The 17649-nt window shown below is 42.0% G+C and overlaps 1 protein-coding gene across 1 annotated transcript in view; it reads right to left on the bottom strand.

Moving 5' to 3' along the window:
• Positions 1–17649, bottom strand: part of msh3 (mutS homolog 3 (E. coli)) — a 274896-nt gene that overhangs the window by 243726 nt on the left and 13521 nt on the right. The window contains exons 3-4 of the mRNA XM_060843997.1: positions 13875–14107; positions 13304–13528 (exon numbers count right to left, since the gene is read on the bottom strand). Coding sequence (XP_060699980.1) covers positions 13304–13528; positions 13875–14107 — 458 coding nt within the window. The remainder of the gene's footprint in view (positions 1–13303; positions 13529–13874; positions 14108–17649) is intronic.

Below are 17649 nucleotides of genomic sequence, written 5' to 3'. Positions count from 1 at the left end.
AAGTCAAAATGCCATCCCATGTATTTGAATCGCTGGTTACAAGTCCAAACAGTGTGCAACTCGAAGGGGTCTTGCAGGTGGAGCCCACATGTTTGCTCCCCTTTTCACAAAAGTTCTTTCCACATTCACAGATTTAGTTAAGTGCAGCTACAGGAGGTAGCTCCCCATATTTATCAGAGAAAGACCAACTTTATTTCACATCTTGTTGGTTTCCAAACATTTACTCAACAAGAATTAATTATTCCTCTGATTTGCTTTTAAAAGATTTGTTCTCATTCTAATCAGGAGTGAACCAGTCTTAACATAGTCAAGGAACTGATTTATGACAGTGTATATGTGTTCTATGTCTAGTCACCATGGTTAATTTATTTGCTAAAGCAAATGCAGACAGGCACATTTGACAAGTAAGCAAATAACAGAGCATATATTTATGGTATAAAGTGCATTGCTCAGAGAGTGGAAATACTTCACTTCAAATTGCATTGACATTTGAACTTTGCCAAAACGGAGACAGTAGGGTACAGAACATAGAACATAGAAAAATACAGCGCAGTACAGGCCCTTCGGCCCTCGATGTTGCGCCGACCGAAGCCTACCTAACCTACACTAGCCCAATAACCTCCATATGCTTATCCAATGCCCACTTAAATGACCATAAAGAGGGAGAGTCCACCACTGCTACTGGCAGGGCATTCCATGAACTCACAACCCGCTGAGTAAAGAATCTACCCCTAACATCTGTCCTATACCAACCACCCCTTAATTTAAAGCTGTGTCCCCTAGTAACAGCTGACTCCATTAGCGGAAAAAGGTTCTCACTGTCAACCCTATCTAAACCCCTAATCATCTTGTACACCTCTATCAAATCTCCCCTAAATCTTCTTTTCTCCAATGAGAACAGCCCCAAGTGCCTCAGCTTTTCCTCATATGATCTTCCTACCATGCCAGGCAACATCCTGGTAAACCTCCTCTGCGCTCGTTCCAATGCCTCCACATCCTTCTTATAGTATGGCGACCAAAACTGCACACAATACTCCAGATGAGGCCACACCAGAGTCTTATACAACTGCAACATAACCTCAGGACTCCGGAACTCAATTCCTCTACCAATAAATCCCAGTACACCATATGCCTTCTTCACAGCACTATTTACCTGGGTGGCAACTTTCAGAGATCTGTGTACATGGACACCAAGATCCCTCTGCTCATCCACACTACCAAGTAGCCTACCATTAGCCCAGTAATCCATCTTCTTGTTACTCCTACCAAAGTGAATGACTTCACACTTAGCTACATTGAACTCCATTTGCCACCTTTCTGCCCAGCTCTGCAACTTATCTATATCTTGCTGTAACCTGCCACATCCTTCTTCGCTGTCCACAACTCCACCGACTTTTGTGTCATCCACAAACTTGCTCACCCAGCTTTCAAGCCCCTCCTCTAGGTCATTTATAAAAATGACAAACAGCAATGGTCCCAAAACAGATCCTTGTGGAACACCGCTAGTAACTGCACTCCAAGATGAACCTATACCATCAACTACTACCCTCTGTCTCCTTCCATCCAGCCAATTCCTAATCCAAACCTCTAATGCACCCTCAATGCCATACCTCCGTAGTTTTTGCATTAGCCTACCATGGGGTACCTTATCAAACGCCTTGCTAAAATCCATATACATCACATCTACTGCTTTACCCTCGTCCACTTCCTTAGTCACCTTCTCAAAGAATTCAGTAAGGTTTGTGAGGCACGACCTGCCCTTCACAAAACCATGCTGACTATCCTTGATCACATTATTCCTATCCAGATGTTCATAAATCCTATCCCTTACAATTCTCTCTAAGACTTTGCCCACAACAGAAGTGAGACTCACTGGCCTATAGTTACTAGGGCTATCCCTACTCCCCTTCTTGAACAAGGGGACCACATTCGCTATCCTCCAGTCTTCTGGCACTATTCCCGTAGACAATGACGACATAAAAATCAAGGCCAATGGCTCCGCTATCTCCTCCCTTGCTTCCCAGAGGATCCTAGGATAAATGCCATCAGGCCCAAGGGACTTATCTATTTTCATCCTTTCCAGTATTCCCCAGAGCTCTTCCCTACATACCTCAAGGCCATCCATTCTAATGACTTGTGATTCAATATTCACATCAACAACAGTGTCCTGTTCCTGAGTGAATACTGACGAAAAGTATTGATTTAGCATCTCTCCAATCTCCTCCGCCTCCACGCACAACTTCCCACTACTATCCTTGACTGGACCGATACCTACCCTAGCCATCCTTTTATTCCTGACATACCTATAGAAAGCCTTTGGGTTTTCCCTAATCCTACCAAGGACTTTTCATGTCCCCTCCTTACTGCTCTTAGCTCTCTCTTTAGATCCTTCCTGGCTACCTTAACTCTCAATCGCCCCAACTGAACCTTCACGCCTCATCTTTACATAGGCCGCCCTCTTCCCTTTCACAAGGGATTCCAGTTCCTTATTAAACCACGGCTCCCTCACAAGACACTTCCAAAATGCATTACTCTTGTGCCTGTGGCAAAGTAAATCATAGCTCTGTGTCTTTCTCAGCCTTCAACAGCCTTTGAAACTATCATCCAACAGTGACTCTCCATGATCATTTTAGATTTGCCTAGAATTGGAAACAACCTTTCCATATCTACCCTCTTAACACTCCTCAGGGTCTGATATGTTTCAATAAGGCTCCACTTACTCTTCTAAACTCCAGAGGATACAAGCCTATCCTGTCCAACTTTCCCTTATAGCATAACCCACCCATTCCAGTTGATAGTCTCGTAAAACATCTCTGATCTGCTTCCAACATACTTTCATTCTTCACAAAAGTATCAGTACTGTATGCAATACTTCAAATATAGTCTCACCAAGAGTCAGTATAACTAAGGCAGAACTTCCTTACTTTTGTATTCAATTTTCCTCACAATAAACCATTGTATTAGCGTTCCTCAATACTTGCTGCACCTGCATACTCATCTTTTATAAATCATGCATTAGGACGCTCAGATCCCCAGGCATCTCCGAGCTCTACAAACTCTTAGCATTTAGATAATAAGCTTTTGTTTCGTTCTTCCAGCCAAAATGAACAATTTCACATTTATAACATTGTACTCCAATGTTTGTCCAGTCAAAAACCACTGTAGCAACCTCACGTCTTACTCAAAACTAAATTTCCTACTTAGGTTGGTGCCATTAGCAAATTTAGCTACCAAACCTTCACTGCCTTCATCTAAGTTATCTTGTATAAAATGTTGAGGAGTCAGCACTGACTCCTGAGTCACATCACCTATTACAGCTCGGCAACTGGACGATAGCCTTTTTTTATTCCTACTATCTGCTTCCCGTTAGGAAGCTAATCTTCTATTCGTGCCAATGCACTAACACATCACCCATGTGCCTTTAATTTCCACAACAATATTTGAGGTGACATCTTATTAAATGCCTACTAGGAATGCAGTTATAGTTTACTATCGATTTCCCTTTATCCAAAGCACATTACTTCCTCAAACAACGCAAATGAATCAATTAAACATGGTTTCTCTTTCACAAAACCATACTGACAATGGCTAATTACTTTGAATTTATTTAAGTGCTCTCCCATAAAATCTTTAATAATAGCATATAACATCTTCCCTATGACAGACGGTAAGCTAGTAAAACCAAAGTGCCGGAAAAAGTTCAGCTGGCCCAGTCCCATCTGTGGAGAGAGAAATTGCATGTACATAGAGTTTAAAATTACTCTGAATCCTAAACCGAGAGGCTATATGAGGGTTTGAGATACACACATGCAGCTTTTCCAAGATTGATTAATCCAATTCATAATACAAAGGGTTTCACTGTTCGACCTTTCAAGCCATGCTCTTATAGGAATGTGTCCTGGAGAGCAACACCAGCAGTAAACTGCTAATTGGTGGTGCTGAGCCTGACATTAAGAGAGTATGTGGAGTGAATTCTAAAACTTAGTTACATTGGTTTCTGAAATCAACAGTGCCAGAAGTCTCTGGATGTTTACAAAGTGGGAGATGCTAAAGCCATTGCATGGCGTAGAGTTGGGACTAATTTGAATTGAGAGAAATGCACAAAATCCCCAAAAGCAGATAGCGATATGTCATTTCATTTGCAACAATCCATATGATTCTCAACATAAACTGGAGAAGAAGTGCACTATTGCTCTAGTCCCACTAGTCCACAAATCAAAGCAGAATAAAATTATTTTCCAGTTACCAAAATAGCCAATTAAATATCTTATTTATATTTAGGTTTGAAAATACAAGATCTATCAACCAGGTTTCTTGATAAACGGTTATTGGTTGAACAAAACAAAACTGTGTGTGGAGCCACAGAAAATGGGGGAGATACTAAACGAATATTTTGCATCAGTATTTACTGAGAAAAAGGATATGGAAGATATAGACGGTAGGGAAATAGACAGTGACATCTTGCAAAATGTCCATGTTACAGAGGATGAAGTGCTGGATATCTTGAAACGGTTAAAGGTGGATAAATCCCCAGAACCTGATCAGGTGTACCCGAGAACTCTGTGGGAAGCTAGAGAAGTGATCGCTGGGTCTCTTGCTGAGATATTTGTATCATCGATAGTCCCAGGTGAGATGCTGGAAGACTGGAGGTTGGCTAAGGTGGTGCCACTGTTTAGATTAGATTAGATTAGATTACTTACAGTGTGGAAACAGGCCCTTTGGCCCAACAAGTCCACACCGACCTGCCGAAGCGCAACCCACCCATACCCCTACATTTACCCCTTGCCTAAGACTACGGGCAATTTAGCATGGCCAATTCACCTGACCCGCACATCTTTGGACTGTGGGAGGAAACCGGAGCACCCGGAGGAAACCCACGCAGACACGGGGAGAACGTGCAAACTCCACACAGTCAGTCGCCTGAGTCGGGAATTGAACCCGGGTCTCTGGTGCTGTGAGGCAGCAGTGCTAACCACTGTGCCACCGTGCCCCCTTAAGAAGGGTGATAAGGACAAATCAGGGAACTATAGACCAGTGAGCTTGACGTCGGTGGTGAGCAAGTTGTTGGAGGAAATCATGAGGGACAGGATGTACATGTATTTGGAAAGGCAACTTCTGATTAGGGATAGTCAGCTTGGCTTTGTGCGTGGGAAATCATGTCTCACAAATTTGATTGAGTATTTTGAGGAAGTAACAAAAAGGATTGATGAGGGCAGAGTGATAGATGTGATCTAAAAGGCGTGCGACAAGGTTTCCCATGGGAGACTGATTAGCAAGGTTAGACCTCATGGAATACAGGGAGAACTAGCCATTTGGATACAGAACTGGCTCAAAGATAGAAGACAGAAGGTGGTGTTGGAGGGTTGTTTTTCCAGACTGGAGGCCTGTGACCAGTGGAGTGCAACAAGGATCGGTGCTGAGTCCTCTACTTTTTGTCATTTACATAAATGATTTGGATACGAGCATAAAAAGGTACAGTTAGTAAGTTTGCAGATGACACCAAAATTAGAAGTGTAGTGGACAGTGAAGAGGGTTACCTCAGATTACAACAGGATCTTGACCAGATGGGCCAATGGGCTGAGAAGTGGCAGATGGAGTTTAATTCAGATACATGAGAGGTGCTGCATTTTGGGAAAGCAAATCTTAGCAGGACTTATACTCTTAATGGTAAGGTCCTAGGGAGTGTTGCTGAACAAAGAGACCTTCGAGTGCAGGTTCATAGCTCCTTGAAAGCGGAGTCGCAGGTGGATAGGATAGTGAAGAAAGCATTTTGTATGCTTTCTTTTATTGGTCAGAGTATGGAGTACAGGAGTTGGGAGGTCATGTTGCAGCTGTACAGGACATTGGTTAGACCACTGTTGGAATATTGCGTGCAATTCTGATCTCCTTCCTATCGGAAAGATGTTGTGAAACTTGAAAGGGTTCAGAAAAGATTTACAAGGATGTTGCCAGGGTTGGAGGATTTGAGCTATATGGAGAGGCTGAACAGGCTGGGGCTGTTTTCCCTGGAGTGTCGGAAGCTAAGGGGTGACCTTATAGAGGTTTACAAAATTATGAGGGGCATGGATGGGTTAAATAGGCAAAGTCTTTTCCTTGGGGTCAGGGAGTCCAGAACTAGAGGGCATAGGTTTAGGGTGAGAGGGGAAAGATATAAAAGACACCTATGGGTCAACGTTTTCACACAGAGGATGGTACGTGTATGGAATGAGTTACCATAGGATATGGTGGAGGCTGGTACAATTGCAACATTTAAGAGGTATTTGGATGGGTAAAGGAATAGTAAGGGTTTGGAGGGATATGGGCCGGCTGTTGGCAGGTGGGACTAGATTGGGAAGGGATATCTGGTCGTCATGGATGAGTTGGACCAATGGGTCTGTTTCCATGCTGTACATCTCTATGACTCTATTATTCAATGAAGATGTAATAAGTTAACATACAAAGTAATAGAAGCATAAACGCTTACCATTCAAATGTCCCCAAAAAACACAGTCTAACACATTTCAGGAGAGATAGGCAAAAAAAACAGATTTCTCTCACAGAGATTCCTGGAGAAAGGTAATTATTCTTGAGACTCAAAACAGAAAAGTATTGGATGTTCCAAAGTCTGTCAATCTAGAGTGACAAGTCAATAATCATGTACACTTGTCTCAGGAGTGTTAATTCAGGAAATACAATGTTAACAAGTTCCTCTGGGGAGATTCAAGATGGCAGAGACCCAGCAAGTCTGAGTCTGTAGTCCTCTGCCGAAGACTCGGTCAAAGTAGGGCACCCGCCTTCACCACACCTTTTAAAATAATTTAAAATAGCTTTTGCCCAGCTTGGTCAGTCATTTTACATCAAACTTGAACAGTTTGGTGTTGTTCTTAAAATGACTGAGGGTAAAAATTCCCACAGTTCGCAACAGGACCCCTTCCCCGACCCCTCCCACAGCGGCGGAGACGTCTGCGGCCACCTCAGGGGACTTACCTGCAGAGGTGAGCCTGATCTTCAGGATCAACAAGCTGCAGGAGAAGATCGATGCCTTTATTGAAGAATCCAGGTCCAGGTGGGAGTCGATCTCGGTCGTGCTTCTACAACACGATCGAGAAATTGAAAAACTCAAACAGTGCGTCGGAGGGGCTGAGCAAAAGGCCATGACCTTGGAAGCTGCTGCCGAGTCGGCCGTGGGCCAGGTCCGGGCTCTCGACCAGCGAGTCCGGACCTTGGAGGAGCACATCAACGACCTTGACAATCAGGGCCGTTGCAATAATATTCGATTGCTGGGCCTTCCCGAACGGGAAGAGGAAGGCCAGCTTGCAGTCTTTTGGAGCAATGGCTCCCTCAAATATTAAAATTGGAGTCTGGACCAGGCCAGGTACAGGTGGAGTGGGCCCACTGGGTTGCTATACACAGACCCAGGTCGGACCAGCGCCCCCACCTGGTTCTGGTCCAGCTCCAATGCTATAAAGAGAAGCAGGTGCTCCTGGAAGCCTCCAGAGTAGTGGGGAAGGATCCCCAGGCCATGATGCATAAGGGTTCCAGGATTATGTTATTCCAGGATTTTTCTCCAGCCATGGTCCGCAAGAGGAGGGCATTCGATGAGGCGAGGAAGCGTCTCAGGGACCTAAATATCCAATACTCCTCGCATTACCCAGTAACGCTCTGCTTCAGCCACAAAGGATCCGTATATAACTTTGGATCACTGGAGAAGGCTAAAGAATTCTTGTACTCTTAGACTGTGAGGCTTAAACCATATGGATAATGATTTTATTTTGCCGCCCCCACCCCCCTCCCCCCACCACCCCACCCTGGTTTACCCTATTTTTCTTCTCCATCCTTTTTAGTTCATTACCTTCTCTGGGGGGTGGGGAGGGGAACTTATTTGTTACTCAATATGATTTTTTTTTTTTACAGGCTGCGCACCTTATTTGATTTGTGTGGAAGGGGGTGGTTTGTTTTGTCCTACCTTTTTTTAAGAGCAGGATTCTCTTCTTCGGTCATCTTACTTAGTTTTCTAATAATTGCTGGGGTTGTAACTTTGTAGTTTTATATATTTATATTTTGTATTATGCTTGCTAAACGCACCTAGGTGTTGGTTGGGGGACGGTTTTATAGAACATTTGAATTTGTCTACTCTATTTTATAATGCCTGGGTTGAGGGCGGGGCACTAGTTAGGAGATGTTATGGTGGAGTTATTGACAAGTAGTTACACCCCCTGGGAGCAAGGGGGAAAATCTCCTTTCAAATGTGTTTTGTATTGTTTTCCATAATTAGGAATAGTTTTTAATTGTGTTGGTGTAAATGTCTTAAAGAACTTTTGCTTTTGTGAATTTTCCATAGTCTTTACTCAAGGTGTTTTGGGTGGGGTTCTTTGTCCTGGGGAGGGTGGTCTCTTGCCTGGAGACCACGGCTGGCCATTCACTTAGGTGGTCAAGGAATGTCAAGGGGAGTAATTCACCAATCAAAAGGAAGAAGATATTATCAAAAAAGAAAAGGGTTGATATGGCTCTCTTACAGGAGACACATCTACTTGATAAAGAGCACTTAAAATTACAACAGAGTGGATTTGACCAGGCCTTTTTCTCATCTTTTAGTTCAAAAAGTAGGGGAGTAGTCATTCTCATTTGTAAGAATCTGCCTTTCAAAATATTAAGCCAAATAAAAGATGAATCTGGACAGTATATACTGATCAAAGCCCTAATAAATGGAGGGGAGTATGGGATTTTGAATTTTTATTGCCTCCTGGCATACCCCTTCAAATTTGTAATGGAAGCGTTCTCCAAGTTGATGGCTTTTGGGGCACACCATACAATTATAGGAGGAGATTTTAATTGTATTATGTACTCAGAGACAGATAGGATACCCAAGAGTACTATGGGCATATCTCTTAGATCTAGACAATTGGCGGATCTGAATAAGGAGCTAGGGCTAGTAGATGTGTGGAGGTGTCTTCACCCCCAGGGCAGAGACTTTTACTTTCTACTCTAACCCACACAAGTGTCATACTAGAATTGATGATTTTTTGCTCTCTCTACCCTTTTGAATTCCATATTGTCCTGCAAAATCGGTAATATAGCAATCTCTGATCATGCCGCAGTATATATGGAAGTTAAGACTAGGAACGATGGGACAGGCCCCTGACATTGGCGTATGGATTCTTTCTTAATGAAGGATAGCAAATTTATAAAATATTTTTCTCAGAAATTCAAAACATTTTTGGAAATTAATTCAGGTATGGCCAGTAACCCGTCGACGATGTGGGAGACCATTAAGGCTTATGCGCGAGGTTTGATCATCTCATATCCTGTGTCCCAGAAAAGACAAAAGGGAGAACAACAGCGCCTACTCGAGGCTCGCTTGAAGACAGCTGAGATAGCGTATGTTGATAGGCCCTCTATTACTAAGCTACAAAGGATCACAGCCCTTAGGACAGCCTTGAATACTACACTTACCCAAACAGCAAAGAGGGATGTATTATTTGCAAAGCAAAGACTATATGAATATGGCAACAAACCTGGCAGATATCTAGTGTATCTTGCTAGGAAAAAAGAAGGCTCCTCAAGCTATCACGTACATTAGGGAAAGGGCTGGCACTCTGACTTGTGATCGTAATAGGATCAATACAGCCTTTAGAAAGTTCTATTTTGAATTATATAAATTGCAGGACTGTGAGGATAGAACTAAGAAGATGGAGTCCATCTTTAAAAACTTAGCCTTTCCGGATTTAACCTCGGAGCAGGTGTCGGTCCTGAATGACCCCTGACAACCCAGGAAGTACTCGACGCAATTAGACAGCTTCAGAGTGACAAAGTACCTGGACCATATGGATTCCAGGTTGAATTTTATAAAGAATTTATAGGGGAACTGGCTAGTCCACTTATAGACATGTATAATTACTCACATAGTCAGGACTGCCTCCCGCCTTCGTTGAGAGAAGCAAATATTTCTCTCATTCTTAAGGCAAGGCTCCAGAAGATTGCTCATCCTATAGACCAATATCCTTGTTAAATGTGGATTTTAAAATCCTTTCTAAAACATTAGCATTAAGATTGGAGAGGGTCTTACCATATATTATAAGAGAGGATCAGACGGGGTTTATCAAGGGCCGTAAATCAACTAACAATATTAGAAGGGTCTTAAATATGATACAAGCCTGTCAACAGGAAAGAATACCAGGGATAGTTGTTTCTTTGATGCAGAGAAGGCATTTGGTCGGGTAGAATGGTCATATCTTTTTTACACATTGGAAAGGTTCAGTGTCAGAGACGTATTTTCTAAATGGGTCTCAATATTATACAATGACCCCCAAAGCAGTCGAGATTACCAATGGTTTAGGTTCGGATAGCTTCAGTGTGGGTAGGGGCTGTCATCAGGGCTGTCCTCTCTCATCATTATTATTCATGCTAATAATTGAACCACTAGCAGAAGTTATACGAACCGACTCTAACATAGTGGATCCAAGGATTGGTTCAGGTAAACATAAAATCACTCTCTATGCAGATGATGTCCTCCTTTTCTTCAGTAATCCTTTGATATCCGTGCCCCGCTTAATTCATGTAATCAATCTATTTAGTATGTTCTCAGGCTATAAAATCAATTTTATGAAATTGGAAGCCATGCTGTTGGGTGATCTCGCTAGTATATCCTATTTATCGGACGGATCTTGCTTTCCCTTTCGGTGGTCACTAGAGGGTTTTCTATACTTACGTATTTTTAATCACCCCAGTATGTGGTCACCCCAGTATACAAAGCCAATTTTGTGCACCTACTAGAGAAAATAAGGCAGGACCTTCAATGCTGGGGAGATCGCCCAATATTCTGATTAGGCAGAGTAGCTCTAGTTAAAATGAATATTCTGCCTCATCTCCTATATCCTAGGAGAATGCTTCCTCTGATGTTGCTGAGCTGGCATTGCGTAAACTATACGGCTGGCTTGGTTCCTTGATCTGGAATCATAAAAGGCCTCTTATCAAATTAGAAAAGCTGCAGCTTCCACAGGCAAGGGGAGGACTGGATTTTCCAGACTTTAGGGGGTATGAGTTGAGTGCTTTATTATCCTATGTAGCTGATTGGGTCTCGTGACCCACAATCAATTTGTTTAGACATCGAGACCTCCCAAGCAAAGTGTTCCCTCATCAATCTTTTATTTTTAAATAAGATAAGATCTATCATGGACTATCGTAAAAACCCTATGGTATTAAATACAATTAAAACCTGGAGGATAATGCGGCAAGATGAGGGTAACCTACAAAAAAACCTCTCCTTATACTTCTATTGTGGGAGCATCGGGTTTTCAGCTAGGGCTGACAGATGCTACATTTAAAACCTGGAGGTCCAGGAGGTATCTCTTGCTTAGGGGGCCTGTTCAATGGGCAGGTTATGATGCCTTTTGAGCAGTTGCACCAGAAGTTTGGACTGCCTAATGGAAACGTTTTTCGGTATTTCCAAATAAGAGACTATATACAGAATTATTAGACAGTCCCTACAAATCAGATAGGGAGAGAAGAGTGCTATGGCCAATAGGTCCACCCTCGGTCAGTATTCTTTATCACTCATTATGTAATGAGGTATCGAAAGACATGGAATGACTGTTTAAAACATGGACCAGGAATTGGGGTTAGAAATCCCTTTAGAAATGTGGGAGGACGTCTGGCAGGATGTCTATTTGTAATAGAACTCAAGCTATTCAATTGAAGATACTCCATAGGGCTCATATAGCACCTGAACGACTTGCAAAATTTAGGGTAGGAACATCCCCAATGTGTCCTAAATGTAAAATAGAAGTGGGCACTCTCCACACCGTTTATGGACATGTCACAAGATCCGTAAATACTGGGACAGAGTAGCGAATGCTCTGACAGAAATCTTGGGAACGGAGATTAGATTGAATCCGATGTCTCTTCTCCCTGGGCTTTTCAAATTTGCCCTCCCTGGATGTGCACAGGAGGAAATTATTTTCCATTCTCTCTTTTTGTGCAAGGAAAAATATCTTAGTAGATTGGGTAGCTGAGAGCCCTCCAGGACGTTCGAACTGGCACAGGTTAATCATGGAATATATCCCCCTTGACTTCCTCACAAATATGGTGCACCAAAAAGCTGAATTATTCTATAAAATATGGCAGCCCTTTCTGAACTATATCGACACATATTTCGGCCATATTGTCAAGGGTTTTTGTCTGGCTGTGGTAGTGGTTCTGGCTGGTCTGGGGACCCCGAGAGGAAGAATCCTGTATAGATACAGGTTTTATGATGACTTGATGTTAATCCATTTTGAGTATGTATTTAATTATTAAATTATTCCGTTATTTTTCGATAGTAGTAATGTATGACATCCTATTTTATGTTTTGGTGGTTTGTCGGAAGATTAGTAGTTAGTTGGGTTCTTTCCCCTTTTTTGGTGTTTTGGTTTTTTTTAAACATATATTTAATTGTATATTAGTGTTTATACTTGTTTGCGTTACTTCGTAATTTTGTTAAAAAAAAGTTTAAAAATTTCTCTTTTTTTCAGTAAAAATACCTATATAAAAAAAAAATTTCCTCCAATCACTGTTTCAAAGGAACAAATAGATTTCACCTGACCTCAAACAAGATGTTTGTTTCAGAAATAAGGAGAGAGATCTGCTGAGGAGCCATTCCTTGCGAGCTTCTTGAGCCCAATTAACTCCAGATCTCCAAGCCAACCACTGTTCAAAACAAGCTCAGTGAGAGTCTATAACAAAACAAGTGGCTATCACCAGTCATGTGATTTCTAGGAACTTCATTTTTTTTTTAAATCTCCAATGTCCACAGCGATTTCTTAATGACCTCTGAAAATAACCCACTCCAGGCGTTTCCACAAAAGTTGAAATGAATCAATTTTGACCAATCCTTCAAAACAGAAGTCCCTCAAGAAATGTCAAACATGAAGCATCTTCATAACTAGGAATTGGGGTTAGAAATCCCTTTAGAAACGTGGGAGGACATCAGGGAAAATGCCAGATAGATGTCTATTTGTAATAGAACTCAGGCTATTCAATTGAAGATACTCCATAGGGCTCATATAGCACCTGAACGACTTGCAAAATTTAGGGTAGGAACATCCCCAATGTGTCCTAAATGTAAAATAGAAGTGGGCTCAGTCTCTATGGAAGCAATCATGGGGAGAATCAACAGAAGAACACCATTCAGCAAATTAAAGTAGTATCTATATGACTGAAACTCGGGCCTGAACAAATACCAGGACTATAAATGAACCTTCAAGTACTTGAGATAGTTTTTTGAGGAATAAGACTGAAAACTCTCTTCATTGGTTTACAGGCAAAATCTCAAGAAAGAGTGACCCACCTCAGCATCTTCACCAAAAAACCGATACTTGTATCCACACTCCACACACAGCACTGCATCCTTGTGTTGGTTTTTGATCTCCAGGTACTGTAGTTCTAGTGGAGTGTACGTGCTCTTCGTTCTACGGTTGACTGTACCCGTTTCAAAGGTGTTCTTCACACTGTTTCCCTTGTTTGAAGCTGAAAATCGATGCCAATCCAGATTTACAATTTCTCGAGAGCGACCCTGTCAGAAATGAAAACGATCATTTGAGGATTGCTCTTAAATTTTCACAACCAACATTTTAGGTAGATAAACCGAAATGAATATTTTTCAGAACAAGCTTAAATAGCATGAGGCAACTAAGCAGCAGCAAATCTAAAATATAAAGGAAATTCTTGAGGAGCAGCTGGTAGCACACGATAGTCAGAGTCAAGAAAATAATGAGGAAGAAACTGTGTTATGCAAACTTGAAATTGTTAAAGGTTTGAGTAAGACATTTATTAAGGATACAAAAAGATTTAACTTTTTTTGCAAAATTTCAGTGCTTAGACATACAATTTAAACTGAGCCTCGAAACATGTTAACCTACCTGATACAATCCATCTCTATCTGCATTTTTGGGATGAACAAAATCATCCCATTCTCTGCAAACGTTGTCAGAGTTTAGATCACAATTTTCTGCATCTTTGAATCTTTTGAACTGGATATCCACATCCGGGCCTTTAGTAACTGATGGTTCTTGCTGATTATCAATTGAAAATCCCTTTAGTCTATCCATGGTAGATAAAGATATCCATGCTAGTGTATGTGCTGTTGGTTGATCTTTGGAAAAGAAAAATAAATTAATTGCATGAACTAAACAAAATGACGGCTTTATATTTACAACGGAGGCTGAGGAATACGCCCACAAACATACACACATACGACAAAAAAAAATGGATTTTTCTCTGAAAACAAAAGCTGGGCCAAAGAAGGGCGACCTTATAGAGGTTTATAAGATCATGAGGGGTATGGATAGGATAAATAGACAAAGTCTCTTCCCTGGGGTGGGGGGAGTCCAGAACTAGAGGGCGTGATTTAGGTTGAGAGGGGAGAGATATAAAAGAGACCTAAGGGGCAACTTTTTCACACAAAAGGGTTGGACGTGTATGAAATGAGCTGCCAGAGGAAGTGGTGGAGGCTAGTACAATTGCAACATTTAAAAATCATCTGGATGGGTGTATGAATAGGAAGGGTTCAGAGGAATATGGGCCAGGTACTGGTGGGTGCAACTAGATTGGGTTGGGATATCTGGTCAGCATGAACAAGTTGGATTGAAAGGTCTGTTTCCATGCTGTACATCTCTATAACTCTTTGCCTCTGAAGGCAAAAAGGATGAGGACTAGAATGTTCCCAAGTCTGCTGTTTTGATGCTCTTTTGCATGTGGTCAAGCCACGGTTATTTTGTGTCTTAGCAGACAGAGCTCACTCAAAATATAATCTTGAGAATTTTCTTCAATAACTCTTTTGAAAGAACAAATTTGTTTTACCTTTAATTCAACATGAGACATCTTTTCAGAAAATAGGAGAGATTTGTTAGGCAATCCTTCCAGACAGGCTTCTTGACCCTAACCAATTCCGATACTAAAATATTCTCCACCCACTGTTCAAACAGCCCTAACAGGGGTTTACAGCAGAACAAGCAGTTATCACCAATCATGCAATTTCAAGTTAGCCTTGTTTAAAGAAAATTGCCAATGCCTAAAATGATCATTCAACAACCTCATTTGAAGAAACCACTCAAGATATTTCCACAAAACTTGAAACAAAATCAGTATTTCCACAATCCTTCAAAACTTAAGCCCTCCAAGAAATAACATCTATAAAGAGTTTTGAAAATGCCTTACGTAAAGTGTAAAAAAGCATGTGTAACTTATTTAAGAAACATTTTTGTCTCTCAAACATTTGACCAATGAACCTGACCAGGTGTTAGATTTGGAGGTAGGTGAGCATTTTGGTGATAGTGACCACAATTCGGTTATGTTTAATTTAGCGATGGAAAGGGATAGGTATATACAAGGCAAGAGTTATTGCTGGGGGAAAGGCAATTATGATGCGATTAGGCAAGATTAGGATGCATAGGATGGGGAGGGAAGCTGCAGGGATGGGCACGATTGAAATGTGTAGCTTATTCAAGGAACATCTACTAAGTGTCCTTGATAAGTAGGTACCTTTCAGCAGGTCGAGCGAGGGAGCCATGGTTTACTAAAGAAATTGAATTTCTTGTCAAGAGGAAGAAGGAGACTTACGTTAGGATGAGACTTGAAGGCTCAGTTAGGGTGCTTTAGAGTTACAGGTTGGCCAGGAAAGACCAAAAGAGAGAGAATTAAGAAGAGCCAGGAGGGGACATAAGAAGTCCTTGGTGGATAGGATCAAGGAAAACACTAAAGTTTTCTAGGAGGTGTGTTAGGAATAAAAGAATGACAAGAGAAAAATTAGGGCCAATCAAGGATAGTAGTGGGAAGTTGTGCGTGGGGTCAGAGATAGGGGAAGCGCTAAAGGAATACTTTTTGTCACTGGAAAAAGACAATGTTGTCGAGAAAATAGACATAAAGGCTACGAGACTAGACAGAATTGAGGTTCACAAGAAGGAGATGTTAGCAATTCTGGAAAGTATGAAAATAGATAAGTCCCCTGTGCCGGATGGGATTTATCCTAGGATTCTCTGGAAAGCCAGGGGGGGTGAAACGACTGCAGAGTCTTTGGCCTTGATCTTTATGTCATCATTATACAAAGAACAAAGAAAATTTACAGCTCAGGAACAGGCTCTTCAGCCCTCCATGCCTGAGCCGATCCAAATGTACGGTTTAAACCGGTCGGTCAATTCCTAAGCCTCTGTATCCCTCTGCTCCCCATCTACTCATGCATCTGTCCAGACGCATCTTAAATGAATCTACCATGCCTGCCTCTACCACCTCTGCTGGCAATGCGTTCCAAACGCCCACCACCCTCTGTGTGTGAAGTACTTACCACGTGTATCCCCCTTAAACTTTCCACCTCTCACCTTGAAAGCATGACCTCTCATTGTTGAATCCTTCACCCTGGGAAAAAGCTTGTCTCTAGCCACCCTGTCTATACCCTTCATGATTTTGTAAACTTCAATCAGGTCCCCCCTCAATCTCCTTTTTTCTAGTGAAAATAAACCTAACCTACTCAACCTCTCTTCATAGCTAGCACTTTCCATACCAAGCAACATCCTCGTAAACCTTCTCTGCACCCTCTCCAAAGCGTCCACATCCTTTTGGTAATGTGGCGACCAGAACTGTACACAGTATTCTAAATGTGGCCGAACCAATGTCTTGTTCAATTTTAACATGACTTGCCAGCTCTTACACTCAATACCCCGTTTGATGAAGGCAAGCCTTCTTGACCACTCTATCCACATGTGCAGCAACCTTCAGGGTAATCTCTCTGCCCATCAACTTTTCCTAAGACTCTTCCATTCATTGTATAATTCGCTCTAGAATTAGAATTGCTTAAATGCATCACCTCACATTATCTACAGGAATAGTGCCAGAAGACTGGAGGATAGCAAATGCTCACCCCTTATTTAAGAAGTGGGCGGCACAGTGGCAGAGTGGTTAGCACTGCTGCCTCACAGCACCAGAGACTCGGGTTCAATTCCCATCTCAGGCGACTGTGTGTGGAGTTTGCACATTCTCCCAGAGACTGCGTGGGTTTCCTCCCACAATCCAAAAATGTGCAGGTTAGGTGAATTGGCCATGCTAAATTGCCCGCAGTTTTAGGTGAAGGGGTAAATGTAGGGGAATGGGTCTGGGTGGGTTGCGCTTCGACTGGTTGGCGTGAACTTGTTGGGCCGAAGGGCCTGTTTCCACACTAAGTAATCTGAACAATCCTAGCATTTATAGACCAGTGAGCCTTACTTCGGTTGTTGGAAAAGGTTGTAAGAGATAGGATTTAGAGAGGAATAAGTTGATTAGAGATAGTCAACACTGTTTTGTGAAGGGTAGGTTGTGCCTCACAAATCTTACTGTGTTCTTTGAGATGATGACCAAGCAGGTGGATAGGGGTAAAGCAGTTAATGTGACATGTGTGGATTTCAGTAAAGCGTTTGATAAGTTTCCCCGCGGTAGGCTATTGCACAAAATATGGAGGCATGGGATTTAGCAGTTTGGATCAGAAATTAGCTCGCAGAAAGAAGACAAAGGGTGGTGGTAATGGGAAATGTTTATGCTGGAGTTCAGATACTAGTGGGGTACCGCAAGGATCTGTTTGGGGTGCACTGCTGGTTTTCATTTTTATAAATGACCTAGATGAGGGCGTAGAAGGACGGGTTGGCAAATTTGCAGATGACACTAAGATCG

This window comes from Hemiscyllium ocellatum, chromosome 2 (assembly GCF_020745735.1).
Source record: "Hemiscyllium ocellatum isolate sHemOce1 chromosome 2, sHemOce1.pat.X.cur, whole genome shotgun sequence".
In the NCBI taxonomy this organism is placed as follows: domain Eukaryota; kingdom Metazoa; phylum Chordata; class Chondrichthyes; order Orectolobiformes; family Hemiscylliidae; genus Hemiscyllium; species Hemiscyllium ocellatum.
Note: the sequence above shows the minus strand (reverse complement) of the source record. Positions and strands in the feature narration are given on the sequence as shown.